The sequence below is a fragment of the Geotrypetes seraphini genome, chromosome 6 (genome assembly GCF_902459505.1).
Source record: "Geotrypetes seraphini chromosome 6, aGeoSer1.1, whole genome shotgun sequence".
In the NCBI taxonomy this organism is placed as follows: Eukaryota; Metazoa; Chordata; class Amphibia; order Gymnophiona; family Dermophiidae; genus Geotrypetes; species Geotrypetes seraphini.
In genome coordinates this window covers 69,310,733-69,333,625 of record NC_047089.1, presented here as the reverse complement: position 1 = coordinate 69,333,625, position 22,893 = coordinate 69,310,733, and the positions used below count along the sequence as shown (strand labels likewise).

Here is a 22,893-nt window from a genome sequence, read left to right as displayed (position 1 = left end):
ATGAACCTATATCATTAAAAGAATTAGAAACAGCATTGAGATCTCTTAGAGTTGGATCCGCTCCAGGTGGTGATGGTTATACAGTAGAATTTTATAAAACATTTCAAAATATCCTTTCCCCACATTTACTAAATTTATATCAGACACAACTTATAAAAGGTAATATTAAAGGTACTATGGCTGAATCAATAATAATTGTTTTGCCTAAGCCAAATAAAGATCCTACTTTGGTTTCAAACTACAGGCCTATATCTTTGATAAATGTTGATAATAAACTTTTGGCGAAAATTTTGGCTTTGAGATTAGCCAAGGCTCTCCCACATATTATAGATATGCATCAAACGGGTTTCGTTGCTAAAAGACATTCCTCTAATAACTCTAGACTATTGTTTCACATGTTAAACTTATCAAAAAAAATAGATGAACTGGCTTTTACAGTTTCATTAGATGCTGAAAAAGCATTTGATAGGGTAGAATGGAATTTTATGTATCAGGCATTAGAATGGTTTGGTATAGGTTCTGGATTTATACAAATGGTAAAAACATTGTATAGCTTCCCGATTGCAAGACTAAATATTAATAATAAGATATCTGATGGTTTTCAATTGCAGAGGGGAGTTAGACAAGGTTGTCCTTTATCTCCTTTATTATTTGATGTTGTATTAGAACCCTTATTGTTAGCAATACAGCAAAAGAGGGAGATACAAGGTATTCCATATTCAGATATGGAATATAAAATTTCGGCTTATGCTGACGATATTTTACTTTATTTGAGAAATCCAGAGTCAACCTTAACTACTTTATTGGAATTAATTGATAAGTTTGGTAAATTTTCAGGTTATAAAATTAATTGGAATAAATCTGAAATTATACCCTTGAATGTTCATTGTGTAAAAGGATTATTTGATACTTTTCCATTCATATGGAAAGAAGAAGGATTTAAATATCTTGGCATTCAAGTTAAAAATACAATTGAAGATACTGTAAAAGAGAATGAAAAATATGTATTAAAAAAAGTTACGGAGTTATGTGAACAATGGAACCCATTACATATTTCTTGGTGGGGAAGAGTTCAAACTATTAAAATGATGATGTTACCTGTAGTTTGCTACCAAATGAGTATGATACCTATTTATTTTCAGGGGTCCTTTTATAAAAAGCTCAATAGCATTTTAACAAAATTTCTTTGGCTTGGTAAAACACCTAGAATAGCTTTAGTAACTTTGCAAAAATCAATTAAGGAGGGAGGGGTAAATTTTCCAAATTTCTATAGGTACCATCAAGCCTATATTCTACGTCAGGGTATGTATTGGATCCTCCCAGAACTTATGGATAATGCACCGGATTGGTTATATTTAGAATGGCGCCTTATGTTTCCCCTAAATTTAGTTCATCTACCAAGTATTAACATACCTAGAAGATACAGAGAAAATAAAATATTAATGGATACTTGGAAAACGTTGAGATTTATTGATAAATTAACACCTATCCCAATAAACAAATCAACTAATCAATCTATATGGATAAACTCCAAGATCAAAATTGGCGGAGCTCAAATCCTTTGGAAGAACTGGATTATTGCAGGCATTAGATCTATAGACGATGTTATTTCAGAAGGTAAACTGCTGGATTTTTCACAATTGCAACATAGATTTGGTCTTAATAAAACACAAAGTTTTAAATGGTTGCAGTTGAAGCAGGCCATTCAGGTTGGGTTCCCTGAGTGGAAAACATTAAATAATCAATATAGTTTAAAGTTCTTATGTTTTCAAGCAGACTTCCTAGGACATCAAGCCGCATTGTGGTATAAATTAATATCTGGATATTTAAATAAAAAACCAAAAAATGGTCTAAGAGATATTTGGAGCATTGAGATTAAGCATCAAATTAATGCATCTCAATGGCCACTAATTTGGTCTTGGAGAATGAGATGTACAGTGTCAGCATCTATGAGACAAACTTGGTTCTTTTTATTACATAGAGCTTTTTGGACCCCTACACGTTTGCAAAAATTAGACAGTTCTAAGTCCAATAAATGCTGGCACTGTAATCTAGAACCAGGGACATTAGATCATTTATTGTATCATTGTCCCTATATTAAAACTTTTTGGAATTCAATTTGGCCACAAATTAATAAATTGATGGAAAATCATATTGCAATATCATATGATACAATATTATTTGGAATGATGATGAGAAAAAAAAGTCAAATTTCACCAGAAAATAACAAGCTTTTATTAATTATGACAGGGGTTGCCATTCAGCATATAACTAACAACTGGAAGAATTATAACAACCTAAATTATACATTTTGGTGGAATACAATATGTCATATATTTAAAATGGAAAGAACAATAGCAATACAAAGGGGGACATATACTAAATTTATAAAAATATGGGGGCCATTGACAAAATACTGTAATGAATAAATAATAGGATTTTTCTTCTTTTCATCTTTTAAGGATTTTTTTTTTTTTATGACACACATAGAGGGGGGGTAAGGAAAATAATTTCTACATAATATGTTATAATATATTATACAATATGTAATGTATGATTGAAAAATAATAGAAGGGTGGGGGGAGGGAGAGGGGATAAAATTTATTTAGAACATAATGTATTAGATATAAAAATGTTATTGAATATTCATCAATTATATTCTAACATGTTGTACACTTTCTGTAAAATTTGAAAATTAAAAATATTATATTAAAGTAATAAAAGGGTGGGGGGAGGGTGAGGGGGAAAATTAAATTTAGATATATAATGTATTAGATATAAAAGTGATACTATGTATTTATCAATTGTATTTAATATTTTGTACACTTTATGTAAAATTTGAAAATAAAAAATAATGGAAAAAAAAAAAAAAAGAAAGCTGTTATTTATATGTAGTCACACACACCAGATAGAAATTGCAAGGAGGTGCTGTTAGCACATGGAGAGGGAATGGTTGGGATGGGACTAGAAAATTGATATGCATTCCCTATTTTACAAAGTGAGGCATGCATAAATGCTCTCTTGAAGGGGCAAATGAAAAGGTTAACACAAAGACCCCACGTCACCCATCCCTCCCAACATCAGAAAAGCAGAATACATCCTTTCTCCATGTCCAGCTTTTTAAATTCACAGTAGAGAATGACATGGTGGCGGTTCACCCGCGGCTATCGCCTTTAGCCGCGGGTAACCCGCCGGAACGGGGAAAGAAAAAAAGCAGTCGCTGTGAGGACAAGCCCAAAGGATCGCGCGGTCTCCGCAGCCACCGCCCGCCCCCCTGTAGCATTTAGCCAGCTCCCTCCCTCCACCTCACCTTAAATTTCGAGTTTTCCGGCTTCCTTTTTTCCGAGCCGCACGCGTTCAAAAAGCCGTGCACTCGCAGCTGCACGAGTCAATCGATCTTCTCCTCTGATGCAACCGGAAACAGGAAGTTGCAGGAGAGGAGAAGTTTGATTGACTCGCGCAGCCGCGCGTGCACGGCTTTTTGAACGCGTGCGGCTCGGGAAAAAGGAAGCCGGCAAACTCGGAAGGAATATAAGGTGAGGTGGGGGCTGCTGGACCATTCTTCATTACCTTGCCATACTAATTCCATTCTGTGTTAGGTGCCACGGACTCAGATTCGAGTCCTAGCGACGATGAGTTAAAGATCCCAAAAGAAGCCAACTTCTAAATCCAGTGGTTAGAGCTACACTCCTTGTGACCCTGGGCAAGTCACTTAATCCCTATTGCTTCTGACACAATGGGCAGTTCCAAAGACCAAGACTGGCCAATGTCAAAGACAGGATGCTGGGCTTGATAGACCCTTAGTCTCCTCTGTTTTTAGTGATCAACAAAGTTCTATGTTTCTATAATCACCCTAATTCTGTTATCATTGGACTTGATATTCAAAATGATTTAAATGGCCAGGCAGGCTCCTGGCTGTTCAAATCATCTGTCCAGGGCTAACCAGGCATTTTCAGTCTTCATGTTCAGTCCAAATGGTGTCACACAATTCAGCAAAAAATACCCAATGTTGTTCCTCATAATTTAAATATTGCTCATAGAAGGAACAACATTGGATATTTTTTGCAAATGGAAGTTGGAGGGTTAATTCCCTTGAAACAGCCAATTGAGTGAAACATGAATTCATGCTGGGACACGAGATAGGTTGAATTTGTTTTGAATTTAAAAGGAAAAATGATCAATGAAGAATACTAAATACTCTAAGGACAAAGTTTTGAAAGGCTAAAAGGCTCTGATGACCCAAACAAGGTTCTCTACTTTCTCCAATACATATATAAGCTAATTGTTATGCAGTGCCAGACTGCAAGCTGTTTTCTTATGCAGTTGATACAGTCTTTTCATGCTTGTTCTAGTCCAGGCTGATTGTGTTAAATTCTAAGGGGGAATGTTATCGATATGGGCTACTGTTAAGAAGTGATATTTAACTATTAACCCCAGTCATTGGAAACTAGGTCACATTGCATAAAATGAGACCTGTGCTAAAATAGTTAGTGGTAAAATAACATGAGTTGCCATACGGAACAGGTCCATCAAGCCCAGTATCCTGTTTCCAACAGTGGCTACCTCAGGTCCCAAAAACCCGGTAAGATCCCAAAAGAGTAAAACCGATTGTATGCTGTTTATCCTAGTAATAATCAGTGCATTTCCCAAAGTCCATCTAAATATTGGCTTATGGACTTTTTTAAGGAAATTATCCACACTATTTTAAACCCTGCTAAGCTAACTGCTTTCACCACATTCACTGGCAATGAATTCCAGAGTTTAATTACACATTAACCCCTGGATTCTCTAACCAGCACCCATGTTGGCAGCTACCTTAAAAGCAGCTGCAGATCGTGTGTCAATCATACAATAGTACCAGTTAGAGAACAGCACCTCAAGTGCCTACATAGACACAATTCACACAAAGAAAAGCGCCAGAAATATACGGTAGGTTCAGAAACCCCTGGCCTACATTTCTGGCATCTATCTTTGCCTACAACAGTCCACAGTCTGCAATCAGCAGATCATGGCAGAGGAATCCCTGATCAGCTGAGCCAGCAGGATTCCCAAAAACCGTGGCTTTGGGAAATCCTGCCAGCTCAGGTGATTGGAGATTCCCTTGCTGCGATTAGCTGAACCAACAGAGCAAACACCAATTCCTCTCTCTCTCTCTCTGACCCCTCTCTCCCACCCACATACCGACTGATTCCTTCCAAGCAGTGGCGTAGCGAGAGTGAGAGGTGTCTGGATTGGTGATGTCCCTCCTCCGCCCTCTTCTCCACCCCACCCCTGCTGCATGCGTGAACACCCCATCCCTACCCCGTACCTCTTTTGACTTTACTGTTTTGTTGTGGGTATTCTCCCCTCTTTAGCAGAACTGGTTTATCATTTTAAAATCATGTGTGGCACCAATGGCAAGAAAATATAATGATAAAACAGCAACTAATTTTGCCTATTTTTATATATTAAAAAAGTACTACATTTGAAATGTATATCACCCAGTCCATAAGGTGAATGTCCATATTGCTGTCTGTTGTTCTGCTGAGCACTGGCATTGAAACAGCAAAATGCATTTATTGCATACTTGTCCTCTGTTGGAAACATTATGGTGGTATATTAGTTGTGTTGATAAAAATTTATAAACAAAGCCCTGCCAGCTGAACATCTCTTTCTCTAGTTCAGCAGCAGGAACTTTGATTTATAAGAACGGAATAAGCTAAATATTAGAGTATTAAGGCTTATATGGAAGCTGCGAGGACGGTGACGGGGCGGTGAATGAGATGGCAGTGGCGGTGACGGGGCAGTGAAAGGGATGGCGGTGACGGGGCGGTGAAGGGAACGGCGGTGACGGAGTGATGCAGAGGATGGTGGGCCGGGGACGGGGCGGTGACGGGGACAGATTTTTTCCCCGTGTCATTCTCTAATTCACTGCTCCTGTTGGACATGGTGAGATAGTGATACAGACATGTGGTCCTGCACGTCTTCACACATATTTTATAAGATCTGTATTTGGAAGAGCCTTTGTAAAATACAATGGGAATTTTCCACGTCTCTGTCTGGCTGTCTTAATCTTCTCTATGATCTATCTAAAACCGGCCTTCACAGCTATCCCTAAGATGCAGCAGGCAGCTACTCCTTACCTGGGAACTGGAATATATTTGGCTTTCTTTGAATTAAGATCTACTATTTCCAAGTAACCAGCAGTGAGTGGTGGAGTGACATCTGCAATTAAATAAAACATGCTGGAGAAAATCTGTTGCAGTTACAAGATTCTGACATATTATATCAACAGGAACAACTATTTCCTAGGAATGTTTCATTTTCTATTAAGAAGAAAACAAGAGAAGAGAACCAACACAGTCTGCAGTGAGTAAAGCACAAACCAAACCAAAGAGAACTGCAGACAAATGTACAAGGATGTAGGCTAAATTTATTGAAACAAAATTTATGAATGCAGTTAATGTTACCACCTTGAACCAAACCAAAGGACCTGACACGGTCCGTGGTTCGGTAAATACGCCTTCTTCAGGGGTCCCAGGTGGATAAGGTATCAAATAGAGCTGCAAACAAAAACTTAGCCTGTGCGATGAAGAACAGCAACAATGAAACAATCGCTACGGTGGAATTTTTAAAGCGATTGTTTCATTGCTGTTGTTCTTCCTCACACAGGCTAAGTTTTTGTTTGCAGCTCTATTTGATACCTTATCCACCTGGGACCCCTGAAGAAGGCATGTTTACCGAAACACGGACCACGTCGGGTCCTTTGGTTTGGTTCAAGTTGGTAACATTAACCGCATTCATAAATTTTGTTTCAATAAATTTAGCCTGCATCCTTGTACATTTGTCTGCAGTTCTCTTTGGTTTCATTTTTTATTAAAATATACATACTTTTTATTTACTTTTTTGTTTGCCTGCTAAGTACACTCTAAGCAAGGGCCAACAGTTTATAGCTACAATAATACTTACCAAACCATCATGCAAAATTCTATAGAAAAATGTTGTGAATAAGATAAATTAATTCTTTAGACCAAAACATATCAGAAGCAGTTATCTGTCCTGAGTTTCCACAGGATGTACTATTTCCATTATACAATAATATAAAGAACTATGAAGCAACACATTCTCTTCAGGCACAAGAAGAGAGAAACCTTTCAATGAACAGGTATCAAAAAGAAAAGCAAGTTTACCGCATTAGTGTTTCCTACTAACAGCAAAAATTAATAGGGAACAAGGGAAAAAGAACATTTCCTAGTCTGGTATTTAAAGATACATCAATAAAAGTTAATTTCTGAGCTCCAATTAAGTGATTAGTCATGCTCCTAATAAAAGCTGTCAGCAAGCAATTGCATTTTCTCTTTTCTCTCAGTTCTTCTTACTGTATTATTTCTCAGTGCATCAAAAACATACTCCTTCTAACTAGTTTCAAAATATGAGGGATCGTTGAAAAGTTTCAGCACTTTTATTTTTTAAACACTTAAGAACACAGGAATAGACTTACTGGGTCAGACCAATGGTCCATCATGCCCAGTACCCGTTCTCAGGGTGGCCAATCCAGGTAACTAGTACCTGACCAAAACCCAAAGAGTAGCAACATTTCATGCTACCGATCCAGGGCAAGCAGTGGCTTCCCCCATGTCTTTCTCAATAACAGACTATGGACTTTTCCTTCAGGATATAATCCAAACCTTTCTTAAAACCAGCTATGCTACCTGCTCTTACCGCTGCAATGCGTTCCAGAGCTTAACTATTCTCTGAGTGAAAAAAATATTTCCTTCCTATCGGTTTTAAAAATATTTCCCTGAAACTTCATCGAGTGTCCCCTAGTCTTTGTAATTTTTGACTAATCAATCCACTTGTACACGTTCTACTCCACTCAGGATTTTGTAGACTTCAATCACATCTCCCCTCAGCCATCTCTTTTCCAAACTGAAGAGCTCTAACCTTTATAGTCTTTCCTCATATGAAAGGAGTTCCGTTCCTTTTATCATCTTGGTTGCTCTTCTTTGAACCTTTTCTAGCACCGCTATATTTTTCTTGAACTAAGGAGGCCAGAACTGATTGCAATACTTCAGGTGAGGATGCACCATGGAGCAATAGAGAGACATTATAACATTCTTAGTTTTGTTAACGATCCCTTTTTTAATAATTCCTAGCATCCTGTTTGCTTTTTTGGCTACTGCCACACATTAGGTGGTAGGTTTCATCGTGATAATTAAAATCACCCATTATTTTACTGTTGCCCAATTCTCCAGCTTTCCTAATCTATGAAAACATTTCTTCATCTGTCTGCTCATTTGGTCCCGGGGGATGGTAGTATATAACCCTTTATATTCCTTCCCTTCACACATGGAATTTCTATCCATATGTATTTCACACTATCTACGCCATGCAGAATATTTATTTTATTTGATTCAATTCTCTCTTTAACATATAGTGCAACCCGCCCCACATCCCCATTTGATCTGCTCTAACCTTGTGATACAATTTTACCCAGGTAATAAAGTGTCCCATTGATTGTCCTCCTTCCACCAGGTCTCTGAGATGCCTATTATATCTATCTCATCATTTAGTGCTATATAACTCTCCTATTTTATTTTTTAGGCTTCTAGCATTTGTATATAGACACTTAAAATTGTGTTTTTTTCCTTGTAACTAAAGGCTGCTGAGAAGACAGGGAAATTTTGAGTCTTTTACTCTGCCTTCCTCTTAAAACCCTCCTGGCTTTCTTTCATCTTTATTGAAACCTCTCTACTGGACTCCCTAAATATCCTGTTTCAATAGTATCTTTCAAGGATACCTCACACTGAACCATCCACTCCTTGGCGTGTCGACTTTCCCCTGCATCTCGGTTTAAAAGCTGCTCTATCTCCTTTTTAAACGTTAGCACCAGCAGCCTGGTTCCATCTCGGTTAAGGTGGAGTCCATCCTTTTAGAACAAGCTCCCCCTTTCCCACTATTTATTAAATATCTCAAAAGCAAATTACATCACTTTTCCACATAATCACCCTGTTTTGCTTGACTAGTCACATGACATTCTACGAAGTGCCCTCTTACCACTTCTTTTGCCCCCCAACTATTTCCTACAAAAATATGAAAGTGTTGAAACTTTTCGAAGATCCCTCGTACTTTTCTAGGACTAGAACGCACTGATGCTTTAAAAGATTTAATTAAACAAATTTTAGATTTTTGAATCCAGTAGTTTTGTTTTAAATGATCTGTTTAGATACAATTTGGGATGTCTTCAGGTTTTAGTACAATTGAAAAGCTTATTTCCAAAACTCACTAAGCCCATATGAGTTGCATTGGATTTAAGAGGGATTTTGAAATAAACCCTTTAATTATAAACATGTCAGTCAGAGACTCTATCATTTATAATAGCAGAATAAAAAATTGCATAAAACATCAGAAGACAAGAAAGGGATTTGTAAGGTCTTTTGAGCAGGGACTGATTAGTAGTAGATGTAGTAATAGTAGGATCCTTTCAGTGGCATTTACTTATACAGCTGTGCTCCTTTACCAGTTTAAATTCACCTGTTTATATGCTCATTGGCTTTTCTACAGTACAATAACTGACCTTTTTTGTGAACTCTACTAGTTAACTATTTAGGTGGTTCATGTCACAGCAATGTACATTAAACAAACAGGAGATGGTCCTTGCTCAAAAGAGCTTGCAATCTAATGATGACAGACATGCTAGACAAAAATAGTGAATCAATTTAAGCTCATAAAGGGAAATAGAAAGGGATGAAGATGAGGAAAGGGTAGAGGACTACAAAGGGAATGACAAGCAAATATGGTGGTTTACAAGTTGGTAGGTTAGGACTTAAAGGCAGCTTTGTAATAGTTTCAAGTTTTATTAGTGCTTGATAAATCGCTTATTGAATATCTAAGCGATGTACAATTCAAGTAAAATAGAAATACAAATACTACCAGAGACACAGCCCAATGTACTGAGTCAGGCAAGTTGTTCCAGGCATACGGCACAGCAAGAGAAAAGGGACGGAGTCGGGAGGTGGCAGTAGAGGAGAAAGGTACAGAGAAGAGAGACTTGCCAAACAAAGAGTTCCTGGGGGAAAGTATATGGAGAAATGAGAGAGGAGAGATATTGAGAAGTTGCAGAGTAAATACACTTGTAGGTTAGTAAGAGGAGTTTGAATTGTATGTGGTAGCAGACAAAGTGTAGAGGGAAAAAAGGAGAGGTTCCAGGAGAATAGATGTGAATCGCTTGTTTATTCTTTCCAAAAATACTAGGGCTAGGGAGCATGCGATGAAGCTACTAAATAGTAGATTTAAAACAAGAGAAACTATTTCTTCATACAACATGTAAATAAACTCTGAAATTTGTTGCTGAAGAATTTGGTAAAATCAGTTTAGCAGGATTTAAAAAAGGTTTGGATAATTTCCTAAAACAGAAGTCCATATGCCATTATTGAGATGGCTTGGGGAAATCCACTGCTTATTCCTAGGATAAGAAGCATAAAATCTGTTTTACTACTAGGGATCTAGCTAGGTACTTGGGAACTGGGTTGGCCACTATTGGAAACAGGATACTGGGCTTGATGGACCTTTGGTCTGTCCAATTATGGCAATTCTTGTGTTCTTAAGTTCAAGTTTAATAAGGTTTGTTGTGCACGCAATGTCAAATACTTCAATGCGTATAACATTTTAAAAATAGAGGACAAAACAAAACAATTTTTGACAATTAAATACATATACATACAAATAAATAACTGGTACAAAAGGTGAGGGGGATGAACTACAATCTTTAAAGAAAGTGAAGAAACCAGTCCCAGCTGCTCTTTTTTGACCTCTGAGACTCTCCAACCTGAGGCATCTGATGCTATTCCTTTGGACATTTACTAGATAACAACTGACCAGTTACACAAATTTTCCCATTATCTGACATACCCTCTACTCCAGGTCTTAGCGCTATTCTTTAAACAGCGCTCAAAGGGCCCCTTTTACCAAGCCAAAGTAGTGATTCTTGATTCCTGCATGGCAAATGTAACGCAGTCCATTCAATTTCTATGGAATGTGTAACATTTGCCATGCCGGGACTCACTATCGCAGCTTTTTAAAGGGGCCCAAAGTTAGGTACCATTTATAGAATAGTGCTTAGAGCCAGGAACCACGCCTAACCTTAGGCGTAGCCATTTACACCAACTGGAAAGTGGTATAAAGTCTCATGCCTAAACTAGGTGCGAATTCCCTTTGTTCTATAATTGTGTGTGTAATTTGCAGGAATGTCCCTGATCTGCCCATGACCCTCCCTCGTCCTGCCCCTTTTTGGAATCATGTGATCGCATGTCTAAATACATGTGCATAAATTTTAATTCATTCTAATTAGCACCAATCATTGCTTAAGACCCAAATTATTAGCGGTAATTGACTCATTATAATAAATGACGTGTGCACCCAATTTTTAGCACCTTTTATAGAATTAGGCTGACTATGGACAGTGTATGCACTTTTTCTGTAGAGAGAGAGAACATAATTTAAAAAAAAACCAAACCAAAACAACACACTAGAAATGCCTTCTGTACTTCTATAGTCTGCTCATCCCTGTCATTATATATATGCAATAAAATGGCGAGTACAGACTCACAGTGTCGGTTGTAAAGTTTCCTCCTTGGCTTCAAACTATACTTCAGCTCACTGGAAAGAACATTTTTGCTTATTATTATTGGAACAGCTTTGCAAAAATTGTGCACTGCATATCATTTTTAGCATCTTTCCAGCTGTTAGAATTTGGCTGATGTACACTGATTTATTTATAGTACCATAAGGGTTAAATGCCAAGAACTTGCTATGCTGAGAGAAAGGAGAGTTGCTAGGACAAGATAAATATTACCATTTTAGATATGATTTCTTTTTATTTATACACATTCACACATGCAACCATCTCTTGAAAAAGGTGATTAAAGTCTCCGAAAACAAGAAATGAGGTTTTAATGAATTCTGTTAGAGCAATCAATTTGTAATACAACAGTCAAAACCTCATCTTTTTGGATCCGCTCCATGCATACATATATTATGATGCTAATTCCATAAAAAGGCACTAACATTTACATGCCAATTACTTAAATTATCGGAATAATGGCATATATGCACATATTTATTTGTTTACAAAGTTTACATTCTGCACTATCTTTACAATTCTAAGTGGATCACAAATCAACATACAAATTCAATAAAACATAAGATCACAGAATGAAGTATCACAGCAAATACAAAATTTCATAAAAATAAATCAAACAAGTAAATAAACAAGATTTAAGGCAAGTTTAAAACATTCGCATTAATTCCTCCTATTGATACTGGTCAAGCTGCTATAAAAGCCTGCTGAAACAATATAGTTTTCAGCTTTGCTTTGAATTCCTTTAAATCCCTTACTACATGCATCTCTGCCAGTAAACCCTCAAGAGAGTCAGACAAGCTATGTAAATCAGTAATCATCAAAGAAACTACCTTGAAAGAAGGCACATCCATCTAAAGCGCTATTGCTGACTGTAATGCTCAAATAGGTTAATGTAAATATAATACTGCTGCAATTACTGGAGTAATTTTACCTGTCAAGGCCTTAAATACCAACATTATCACCCCGTAACAAACTCTCGCGTCAAGAGCTAACCAATGCAAAGCCAGTAATATGGAAGAAATATGTTCAAATCTGGAATGGCCCAAGATCACTCGTGCATTCTGTGTAATTTACAATGATTTCATATAACGTTTTTGAATACCTAGTAATAATGCTTTACAATAATCAAACATAGGAACTACCATACTCTGAATTACCAAACTAAAATTTTCTTTAGTTAACAGCTCATGAAGTCTTCCAACAATTTTCACTTTATGGAAACTGATCTTACAACCTGATTAACCTGAATCCACATACCGTAGTTAGAGCTGAATACCGCGAATGACCGGGATCACGAAGTGCAGACCGCTAATTCGCGGGGGAGCACTGTACCATGTATTGTGTTGACATTTTAATGTAGCATACTATGCCATACTTTGATTGTAAATTGAATATTTTTACTGCTGTAATTATCTATTGCTTATGTTTGAATGATTCCTGCTGCACACCGCCTTAAGTAAATTCCTTCAAAATGTGGTAAATAAATCCGAATAAATATGTAACCAATATAATCATCAATATCTTGTCTGAAGAGCTCAAACCATACCTTCAGGGTAGAGCTCCTTCAAAGGTACATCATTTGGCGTCAGTGCCCTGATTAACTGATTAGCAGATAATAAAGTTACACAATTTTTGCGCTTCACATCTCCATTTATAATGCGTTTTCCATAAAAGAAGGGATCTGTAGATGGTGAGCTCTTGTTGCCCAATGGAGATTCTCGCTTAGAACTGTAAACTTCACTGGGAGACTGAAAATAAGACATGAGTATAGTGTCAGAGCAAACAGAGCGCACAGCAAACTATGCATAAGATCCTGTGAACAAGTCTTTTAAAAAAAACCTGTTTGTATTTGACTGTGCTATGTGTCATCTTAGAATTATAAGGTTTTATGAACATTGTCCGCTTTTAGGGAAAATGATTTAAGATAGCGGCAGATCTTTCTAATTCAAAATCCAACCCTCAGAATAAAGATTATAGCAAACTGGGTTCAAGGATATTTAACAATAACTCTAGAATATATTAATTGGCAATGTATGCCATTAAGCAATATTTTTTACATTCTTTAATCAATCCACCCCCTCAGGGATTGCACCTGGGGCGGACCGCCCCACCCCCACCCTCCCTTGGTACGCTACTGATATGAAGATTCTTCTCTTGTGTAGACCAAGGGGCTTGTGTATGATAATGATTTAAATGAGCTCCCCATCCTGTGGGGGAGGTGTTTGTTGTCCAAATGAGGTCTGGCAAAGGGTGACTTAAAGGTGCTCCTGTTATTAAATTGCCTGGAGAGAGCCACTAATGAAGGCTGATTTTTATTTGAGTTGTGAGCCAAATTTTTTTGTTTCAACAATTGGGGTGTATTGATTTCACTGAGCTTTGAGGCCCAATTGAATGGATTTTATTTGTAATTTGATGGTTGAAATGACTGCAGAACATGCTGCCATGTGGCCTAGGAGCTGAAGAAGATGTCTTGCCATACGTGTAGTGGATTGGAAGAGTCAAAGGGATAGTTGAATAATCTTGAAGGAGAGGTCTTGAGGAAGATAAGCTCTTCCTCTTATGGTATCTAGGTGAGCTCCTATGAACTGAAAAGTTCAAGTTGGGTTAAGATGAGATTATTTGAGATTGATGATGAAACCCATGGATGATAAGGTTCGATTTGTAGTCTGGATGGAAGAATTAATTCCTGTTTTGATGGTGAAGAGATAAGCCAGTCATCTAAATAGGGGAAAACAAAAATTCCTTTCTTCATGAGAAAAGCTGCTGCTACTACTACTAAGCACTTGGTAAAAATTCTGGGTGCTTAGGTTAGGCCAAATACTATGACTTTGTATAGAAATAATGAGTTTGAAATGTGAATCGGAGATATTACCAATGATGAGAATAGATTGTTATGTAGGTATATGCGTCCTAGAAGTCTATAAATACTATCCAACAATTGGGTGGCAGAAGAGGAATGATTGCGTGAAGGGATTGCATTCAGAACTTTTCTTTTGTGAGGTAAAAGTTTAGATTCCTGAGATCTAAGATGGCTTGTAGATTCCATTTTGTTTTGGAGATTAGAATGAGAATAAAACCCCAGATTGAGCTCCTGAAGAGAAATAGGTTTGATGGATTGACTGTGAAGAAGGGAATGGATTTCCTTTCTGAGGATAGATTCCTGTGAGAGAGGACAAATTGTGAGTCTTGGTGGGGTTACTAGAGGGAGTTGAGTGAAATTTAGTTTGTAACCATAATCTATTATCTGTAATACCCATTTGTCAGCTGTGATTTGATGCCAATTTTTCTTGTAAAAAATTGAATCCTTCCTACTATTGTCAAAAACTAGGGTTACTCTTTGTGGTACAGAAAGAAGCTGTTGGCAGAGGTTTTTTGTTCCTTTGGTTTCTAACACTGAAAAGAAGATTGTCTTGGAACTCATGGTGGAAGCTGCTTTGAGTATGGTTAGTATCTGTGCTTGTAATGGGATTGAGAATAATATTGAGGATAAAACTGGATTCTCAAAAAATAGAAGAATATCTGCATTGAGAGTAAGCATTTTGAGATGTTGCTTTGGAGACGAGTTCTTTTATGGCTGTGGAATAATCCTTAACTTCTGTGACAGTGTCTTGAAATTTATCTCCAAATAAATTATCCCCTTTTTAGGGAGCATCTGCTAATCGGTCTTGTAAATCTTCCCGGAGACCAGATACCCGAAGCCATGCTACTCTTTTGGCAGCAATGGATACTGCTGCAATTCTGGAAGAGGTATCAAATAAATCTTAGGTGCTTCATATAAGATTGAAGGTGGACATGATTTTGAGGTTGTTTCATCTAGTGCTTGGTAAAGCTGAGAATGTTGGAAATGTAATATCTAAGGCTGATGAGTAGCTATTTTGGAGGCTAAGATACTCCTTGAAAAATCTTTGGGGCCTACTGTGTCCAAGGTTTTTTAGACTTTGCCAGGAGGATATTGAAAGGATGACTTGGAATGCTTGGTTTTATTTAGTATAGCTTTGAGTACTACCAATGTGTGTGGTAATTGGGGGTTTTCAAAATCTGGGGCTGGTTGAACTTTGTACTTATGGTCCAGACGTTTGGTAACTAGCTGTGTAGAATAAGGATTTTGCCATATTTTGATCTGAAGGTCTTGCAATACAGAATGAATTGGTACTGCTAATGGTCCTTTTGAGGTATCAATAGCTTTGATAATTGCTTCAAAGACTTTTCTGTCCATATTTGCAGATTCTGTTTTTATTGCTAGATCTTTAAGTATTTTCTGTAAAAGTTTTGCATAAGTGAGATCCTCTAAGGGAAGTTCTTGTTTAGGTAAGTCTGGATCTTCTTGCTGGTAGAAGGAAAATAAATATTTTGTTGTGAGTGTAAGAAACGGTCTTCCTCTCTTCTGAAGAGAGATGTTGAGTAGATAAGGGAGAAAATCCTTGCCAGTTAGGGTTTGATAAGGGGCTCTGAGGTATAATAGAAGGATCTGGTGAAGGGTCATGAAGTGGAGACAAGGAGGATAATGGAGGTTGATGACTAATAGGAAGGGAAACCATTTGTAGCATATCTGCTGGTATAGAAGGCTGCTGTAAGATCTTTTGAAATAATGAATGAGAAGTAGTGATGCCTCTTGTGTTACCTGAGGGATATGAGGGGAAGGAGAAGACTGAGAGGAGTGTAATGAAGGCTGGTTTGGCTTTGAAGTCTTTTTCTTCTTTTTAACATGTTATTGTAAAGGTAGAGATTGTTGGGCTCTTGAAGGAGATGGTGTTGTGCAGGTGGAATGTTTGTGGTAGTGAGACTGCTTAGTCTTGTAGGGGTGTTTCCTTATGTGCACCGGAAGGTTAGGCCTCTCTGACATCATCAAGCCTGAACCATTGTCTGCAAGAAATCTTTCCAGCATGAACTTTGCAAGAAGAGAGAAAGAAGAACACATCTTTGCTGTTTCTGCCTGATGCATTCTGGGTATGTACCAGAATGGTATTCTAGTCAAGGACATTCATCTATGTCTTCATAATTAGACTGTGTGATTCTTGTGGGAGGTATACTCCTATCCTGTTCTTATCTGTCTAACGGCGCCTGTGTCTCCCAGCCTGTATGAGACCTTACACAGAAAAGCTATTCATCTAAGTTCTGTTTCTGGATTGGTCCGAGGAAGTCATCTGACGAGATCCAAGTGAAAAGGTGCTAATTAGTTTTTAGTCTGTGTCGGGATGCGAGGAAGCTCACATCTTACCACAGGTGTCCTGCACGCAACCTTTTCTTCAATAATTAAGACCTGAACAGTTACCTCGTGTGACTCTCTGCCTAAGAGAGAGTGAATCGGACTCTAAACAGCTCTGAATTCCAGCACTACAAGGAAACTTGTCTGCCAATGAATTATAGCCTTACCCGGGGCTGACGAACACGTGTGTCTGTAACAAGGGATTTCTTACGTCTCCTCAAGCTAACAAGAAAGTTTCCATTTCACCTAATTTTCGCCAGAGGCCTAATCAGAGGGTGAGCATACGGAACTTATTATCTTATCAGCTGGGGTTAGATAAGTATATCCGATTGTGATATAGGACAAGGTTTGTAAAGCTACCTTGGTGATAACTGTAATCATTTGCTGCTAATCAGGGATTATATTATTATTATAAGGAATTGTTTAGTGTGTAACAATTAATTTTACTTAGTTATCTAACAAGTGTATTGTGATAATTGTGTAATGAGTTTCATTTATGTAATCAGATATTTTGTGAACAATATTTAGATATTGCAGCTGGCTTGTGAATTATATTTTTCTATTTTTCATAATAAAAGTATTTCTCATTAGCCTGGGTCTTGTGTCGTGTAAACAGGCAAGAAAGCTGAACCTGGATCAGTGTTTATGGTTTTCCCTAGACAAAACTAACAGACACGTAACTTGTTTATGTAACTGATTAGTATACCATAAATCTTGCTACAGTCTGCATAGATGAGATACTGGTCTTATCACTAGAGTCCTGTGAATTAAAACGGTAATGTTTCTGTGACTTACTGTTCGAAGACTCGATTTGCATGTCTGGTTTCTTTTTCAAGGACTTGGATGACTGAGGTATAATATTTTTAGAGGAGAATTACACTAAAGGTTTCACCGTTGACAATGAACCTGTGTGCCGAGACCCTTAAAATGCTGAGAATCCAATGGGTCTAAAGCACTGGGAGTGCTTGAAACTTGAGTCCCTGCCGGTACCTGCATGAGGCTCTTTGGATTGGCACTAATTCCTTCCATTAGCAATTCGTTTCCATTTGAAAGCACAACTTTTCCTCACTCCGCCACCGGAAGTGGAAGCAGCGCAGGCGCAGGGCTCACAGAAGGGCCGGGACCGCCAAGAGGAAGCAGCAGGACACCGGTAGGAGCGTCTACATGATGGGGAGGGTCGGGAGGCTGTCGGGGTGTGAGCGGTCCTTCAGGGTGGGGGTGCAGGTGCGGGTGGGAGTGCGTGCGAGCAGTCCTTCGGGGTGGGGGTGCGTGCGAGCGGTCCTTGGGGGTGGGGGTGCGAGCGGTCCTGCGGGGGAGGTGAATTGGATGTCGGGGGGGGCATCAGGCTTTCAGGGTGGGGACAGGACTTCAAGGGGAAGAGGAGAGTCGGGGCGGGCGAAAGGAGAGTCGGGGTGGCCAGAGGAGAGTTGGGGCGGGCGAAAGGAGAGTCGGGCGGCGACGGGAGAGTCGGGGCAGCATGCGCGGTATACAAATTTTTTTTAACATATATCTCGGTTTCCCGCACGCTATACCCGTGTGCGCGTTTTACACGGGTGCGCGTTATCTACGTGAAAATACGGTATCTGCTGGCGCCAAACTCCTGGTATTTCAGTGCTTAAATCGCGCAGCAACCTTTTGGAATGTCCATGCACTGGCACGCCTCCTTTTGAATTGAGGATTTAGGCACGAGGTATCACAGAATAGTGCACCAGAAGATGTGTGCACAAATTACAATGAAAGCCAATTAAATGCAATTAGAGATTATAACCCTCATTAATTCATACTTGATAGTTCACGTACCAATTAAGTTGCGTACACATCTTGACACTGTGCCTAAATTTTGGCATTATATATAGAATCCGGGAGAATGTGAATTTTATTTAGTATGCTTGTATAATGCAAATATTCATGCAGTTGCAGCATCATGGTCCTTACCAAAAGATCTGGAAATCCGATGACTATCGTTGCATAGTTATTTTTATCATAGAGAATCCTGTTAGGAGATTCAATCTTCTGTTCCATAGCTGCACTCAGATTCTCTGCTGATAACTGGTCATAAGAAACTGAATGAAAGATAGATGGCTCTGATTCTAAAGTGGGGAATCCCATAAGAAGATATTAAGTTATAATTTTCAGTAGTAGATTGCCAGATAATAAATACACAATTTATTAAATAGTTAGTTTCAGGTCAATATTCAAAGCACTCACTGTATATACACAAATATAAACCATATTTTTTGTCCAATTCTATCCCCCCCCCCTACACACACACACATAAAAAAAAAATCAGGTCTCAGTTTACAGCACAGGTGTCAAAGTCGGTCCTCGAGGGCCAGAATCCAGTCGGGTTTTCAGGATTTCCCCAATTAATCTGCATGAGATCTATTTGCATGCACTGCTTTCAATGCATATTCATTGGGGAAATCCAGAAAACCCGACTGGATTCCGGCCCTCGAGGAGGGACTTTGACACCCCTGGTTTACAGTATATTTGATCTAGGAACAAATATTTCTCGCCTTTCCCACTCCCTGTGGTATCTGGAATTCCTCTCATTGCCTTCCTCCTCCATCTCCATGGTGACTGACACAAAAATCACTGTGCTTGCCCGGTGCAAGGTCTTAAGGTGCTTAGGTTAGTTGGGCAGGAAAGTGCCTAGTTTAGCTCTATTTTATAAAAAAAAGTGCCTATGTGTCTCTATACACTATTAGTACACATCCTGCAGAAACGGCACGTAAATTGAAGGTGCAGACATTTATACCTATTTGAAGTGATAAAGTATACACAATCACACATCCTAGAACAAATATCTGCAAATATTTTAAGTATGACCACCTATACTAGAGCTGGAGTAAAACTTGCACCTAGATTAATAAAAAAATTGTATAAATTATAGCATTCTGTAATTTACACATGCAATTGTGGGCCCTGCCAAGACTCTGCTCATGTGCATATCTATTGTACTTCCATATTATGTGCCATCGCATTAAGGTGCCATGTTACAGAATAACACAAAGGCAGAATATTAGCATTTATGAGCATATGTGCACACATTCACACATATATCCTGGTTTTCTGGTTATTTTTGTGTGTTCTTGGCTCCTTCATTACAGAATTACACCCTAAGGGGTAATTCAGTAAATGGGGCCCAAAGTTAGGCAAAAATAAAAAAGTGTGGATGGAACCACTCACATCAACCAGGAATGAGTACACAAGAATAAATCTTAAAAATAATAAAGTCTATTTTATTGATATAAAAGGACCCGACATGGTCCATGTTTCGGTCTAAAAGACCTGCATCAGGGGTACAAATATTATTTATTCATTTATTATGATAGTTTTATTCAATGCATCTTGATGTTTTATCTGCTTTTTAATGTGGTTTCTAATATCTTTCAATCTCTTTATTGTGATGTTCTTTATTATTTAATTATATTTTTATGCTTTTTATTTATAGATACTCTACTTTTTATTTATAGATACTCTATGTACCCCTGATGCAGGTCTTTTAGACCGAAACAGGGACCTTGTCGGGTCCTTTTTATATCAATAAAATAAACTTTGTAATTTTTAAGATTTATTCTTGTTTACTCATTTCCGGTTGATGTGAGCAGTTCTATCCCCACTTTTTTGTTTGTTTTTCGTAGTTTATTGCCTTGTTCTTTTTGGATTAGCCCAAATTTAGGTGCCAGTAAGATTTGTACTAAGCTAGTATTTTGCAAGTGTGATCTGCGCAGTGCTCTTTGCAGATGCTAGCTTAGCATGGATTTTGTACCTAACTTTGGACATGAACATTTACACCTGCTGAAATCTGGTGTAAATGCCACTGTTGTTCAAAGTAGTAGGTCAAAGTACTTAAATAGAAGTAAATGTATTTTTGATACTTAAAAGTGAAGAACACATTAAAAAATTTACTTAAGTGAAAGTAAAAAAGTTATTATCTAATATAATATTTTTGAATAAAAAGTAAAAGTATTCTAACTACAATGAATGTAACTATTGTTAACGTTTTTATCTCAACAACTTTATTGCTCTAAAATTCAACCCACTTTGCTTTTGAAAATGACCGTCACAAAAGAAAAAAGGGGCGTGGCTTGGAGACGAAGGAGAATGGTCGGGTGACTGAACTGCTCTGTAAAAAAGGCTCAAATAAATAAAATATAGCTACAGAAAAACATTTGAAATTCATTAAAAAGACGAGGATCAACAGCATAATGGCATCGGGTAAGCTGACAAAAGCTAACTCAGTAGGAGGAAGTAATAAAAGATCAAAAATAGAGCCGATAGCCCCCTCTAAAGTTCCATTGCCAACGGATGAGACAGAAGATATTGACATTGTTAAGGAACTGCGGCAGATAAAAGAAATAGTTTTACAAAATGCAAAGAATATACAGGAAGTTAAAGAAGAGCTGGCAGGGCTTAAATTAAGTTTGAAGATGGTGGATGTTAAAGTGGAGCAATTAGATAAGAGAGTGGAAAAAACAGAAAAAGAAATAGCTCAATGCAAGAGAGACTGTAAAGAAATAGAAATATTAAAGAGGGATCTTGAGGACGTTTCCAATCGCGAAAGAAGAAATAATTTAAGGCTGATTGGGATCCCGGAAGGGGTAGAAAAAAATAATCCTATTGCCTTTCTTGAGCAATTTTTACCAAAAATTCTACCTCTGACAGTTAAATTTCCTCTGGAAATAGAGAGGGCGCACAGGGTCCCGACTAAAAGATATGATAATCAAAAGGGTCCGCGTCCTTTAATTTGTAAGCTGCTCCGTTATCAACATGTGGAGGAAATTATAAGACTGGCAAAAGAAAATAAGACCTTGAAGTGCCAGGATTCTAAAATATATATAGTGCCAGATTTTGCAAAAGCAACAGCTCAAAAAAGGAAAAAACTGCTTGAATTGAGACCACAGCTTAGAGCGATTGGAGCAAGGTACGGTTTAATGTACCCAGCTATTATGAGGGTCACTTTTGCAAATAAAACTTCAAACTTTGATGATCCTTTGAAATTAAAAGAATTCTTAGAGCAATGTGAACAGCCTATGAATACATAAACTGAGACTAGAATTTAACAGAAGGATTGGAGTAAGAAATACTTTGATTCTGAGATGTTTTTTTTTTTTTTTTTTTCTCTCTTCATTTGATTTTTTATTTGTTTTGATTGGTTTCTGATATAGAATATTTTATGGAGAATTGGACTTTGGGAGTTACAGTTAAAAATGGAACAGATTTGAATTACTGATGGAACTGAATGGAAGGATGTGGATGCAAGGATTCTATGATGACATCATTCCACATGCTATGAATCTCAGGGATATTAATGTGAATGAACATTCTGATGTCTCTGATTGAGGTGGATATTAAAAGTTAAATATAAACTAAGAATGACTGGCTCTAATTGTTGAAATTAGGCTCCCTACAGAAGTTAAGGCAGTTTTAAGTAACATTTCCAGCCCTTTATCTGATATTGATGTTACAGGCAATAAACAGCAATTTATAGGATCCTGCTATAGACTCTTTTTGAAGTGCTGGAATATATTGATCTCAGCTTTATAACATTCTTGACACTTTAGAATTGAATATAGTCTAGCTGAGGTCAAAGAGCACTTTATATTAATGGAAACACTCATGATTTCAAAGATTAAGGAAAGGGCGGTAGATGATGGAGATTTCCTTAAGTGCATAAGACACTTTACAGGAAAAGAGGTGGTTTAAACAGAAAAGGAATTGTATTGGATGATTACTTAAACTGCGCTAAAAAAGGAAAGAATCTGGAAATATGAAGGAGACAAAAGCCTGATTGCAGATAAATCCTAAATTTTAAAGAGAATATAAACTTATTAAAAAAAAAAATGCAAGTTGTTTGGAAGAAGAAGTGACTTGAAAGAAGTGAAAGAAAGATCAAGGAAAGTATGAGATGTAAAGGATAAAGCAGTATCTAAACAGGATTTAAGAATAATTTCACTATGAATTGACTGTAAAGCAAAGAACATCAGATTTCTTTTGGATTGACTCTTCAGTGTATGAATGACTCTGTAGAAACATAGATGACAATTTAAATATAATGAAACTG

General features: G+C 37.6%; 1 protein-coding gene across 1 annotated transcript in view; it reads right to left on the bottom strand.

The window, feature by feature from the left end:
* The window catches only part of VWA8 (von Willebrand factor A domain containing 8), a 428,432-nt gene that overhangs the window by 130,310 nt on the left and 275,229 nt on the right, over positions 1–22,893 (bottom strand). Inside the window, exons 34-36 of the mRNA XM_033948297.1 lie at positions 18,762–18,916; positions 13,167–13,368; positions 6,123–6,204 (exon numbers count right to left, since the gene is read on the bottom strand). Of these exons, the coding sequence (XP_033804188.1) occupies positions 6,123–6,204; positions 13,167–13,368; positions 18,762–18,916 (439 nt within the window). The remainder of the gene's footprint in view (positions 1–6,122; positions 6,205–13,166; positions 13,369–18,761; positions 18,917–22,893) is intronic.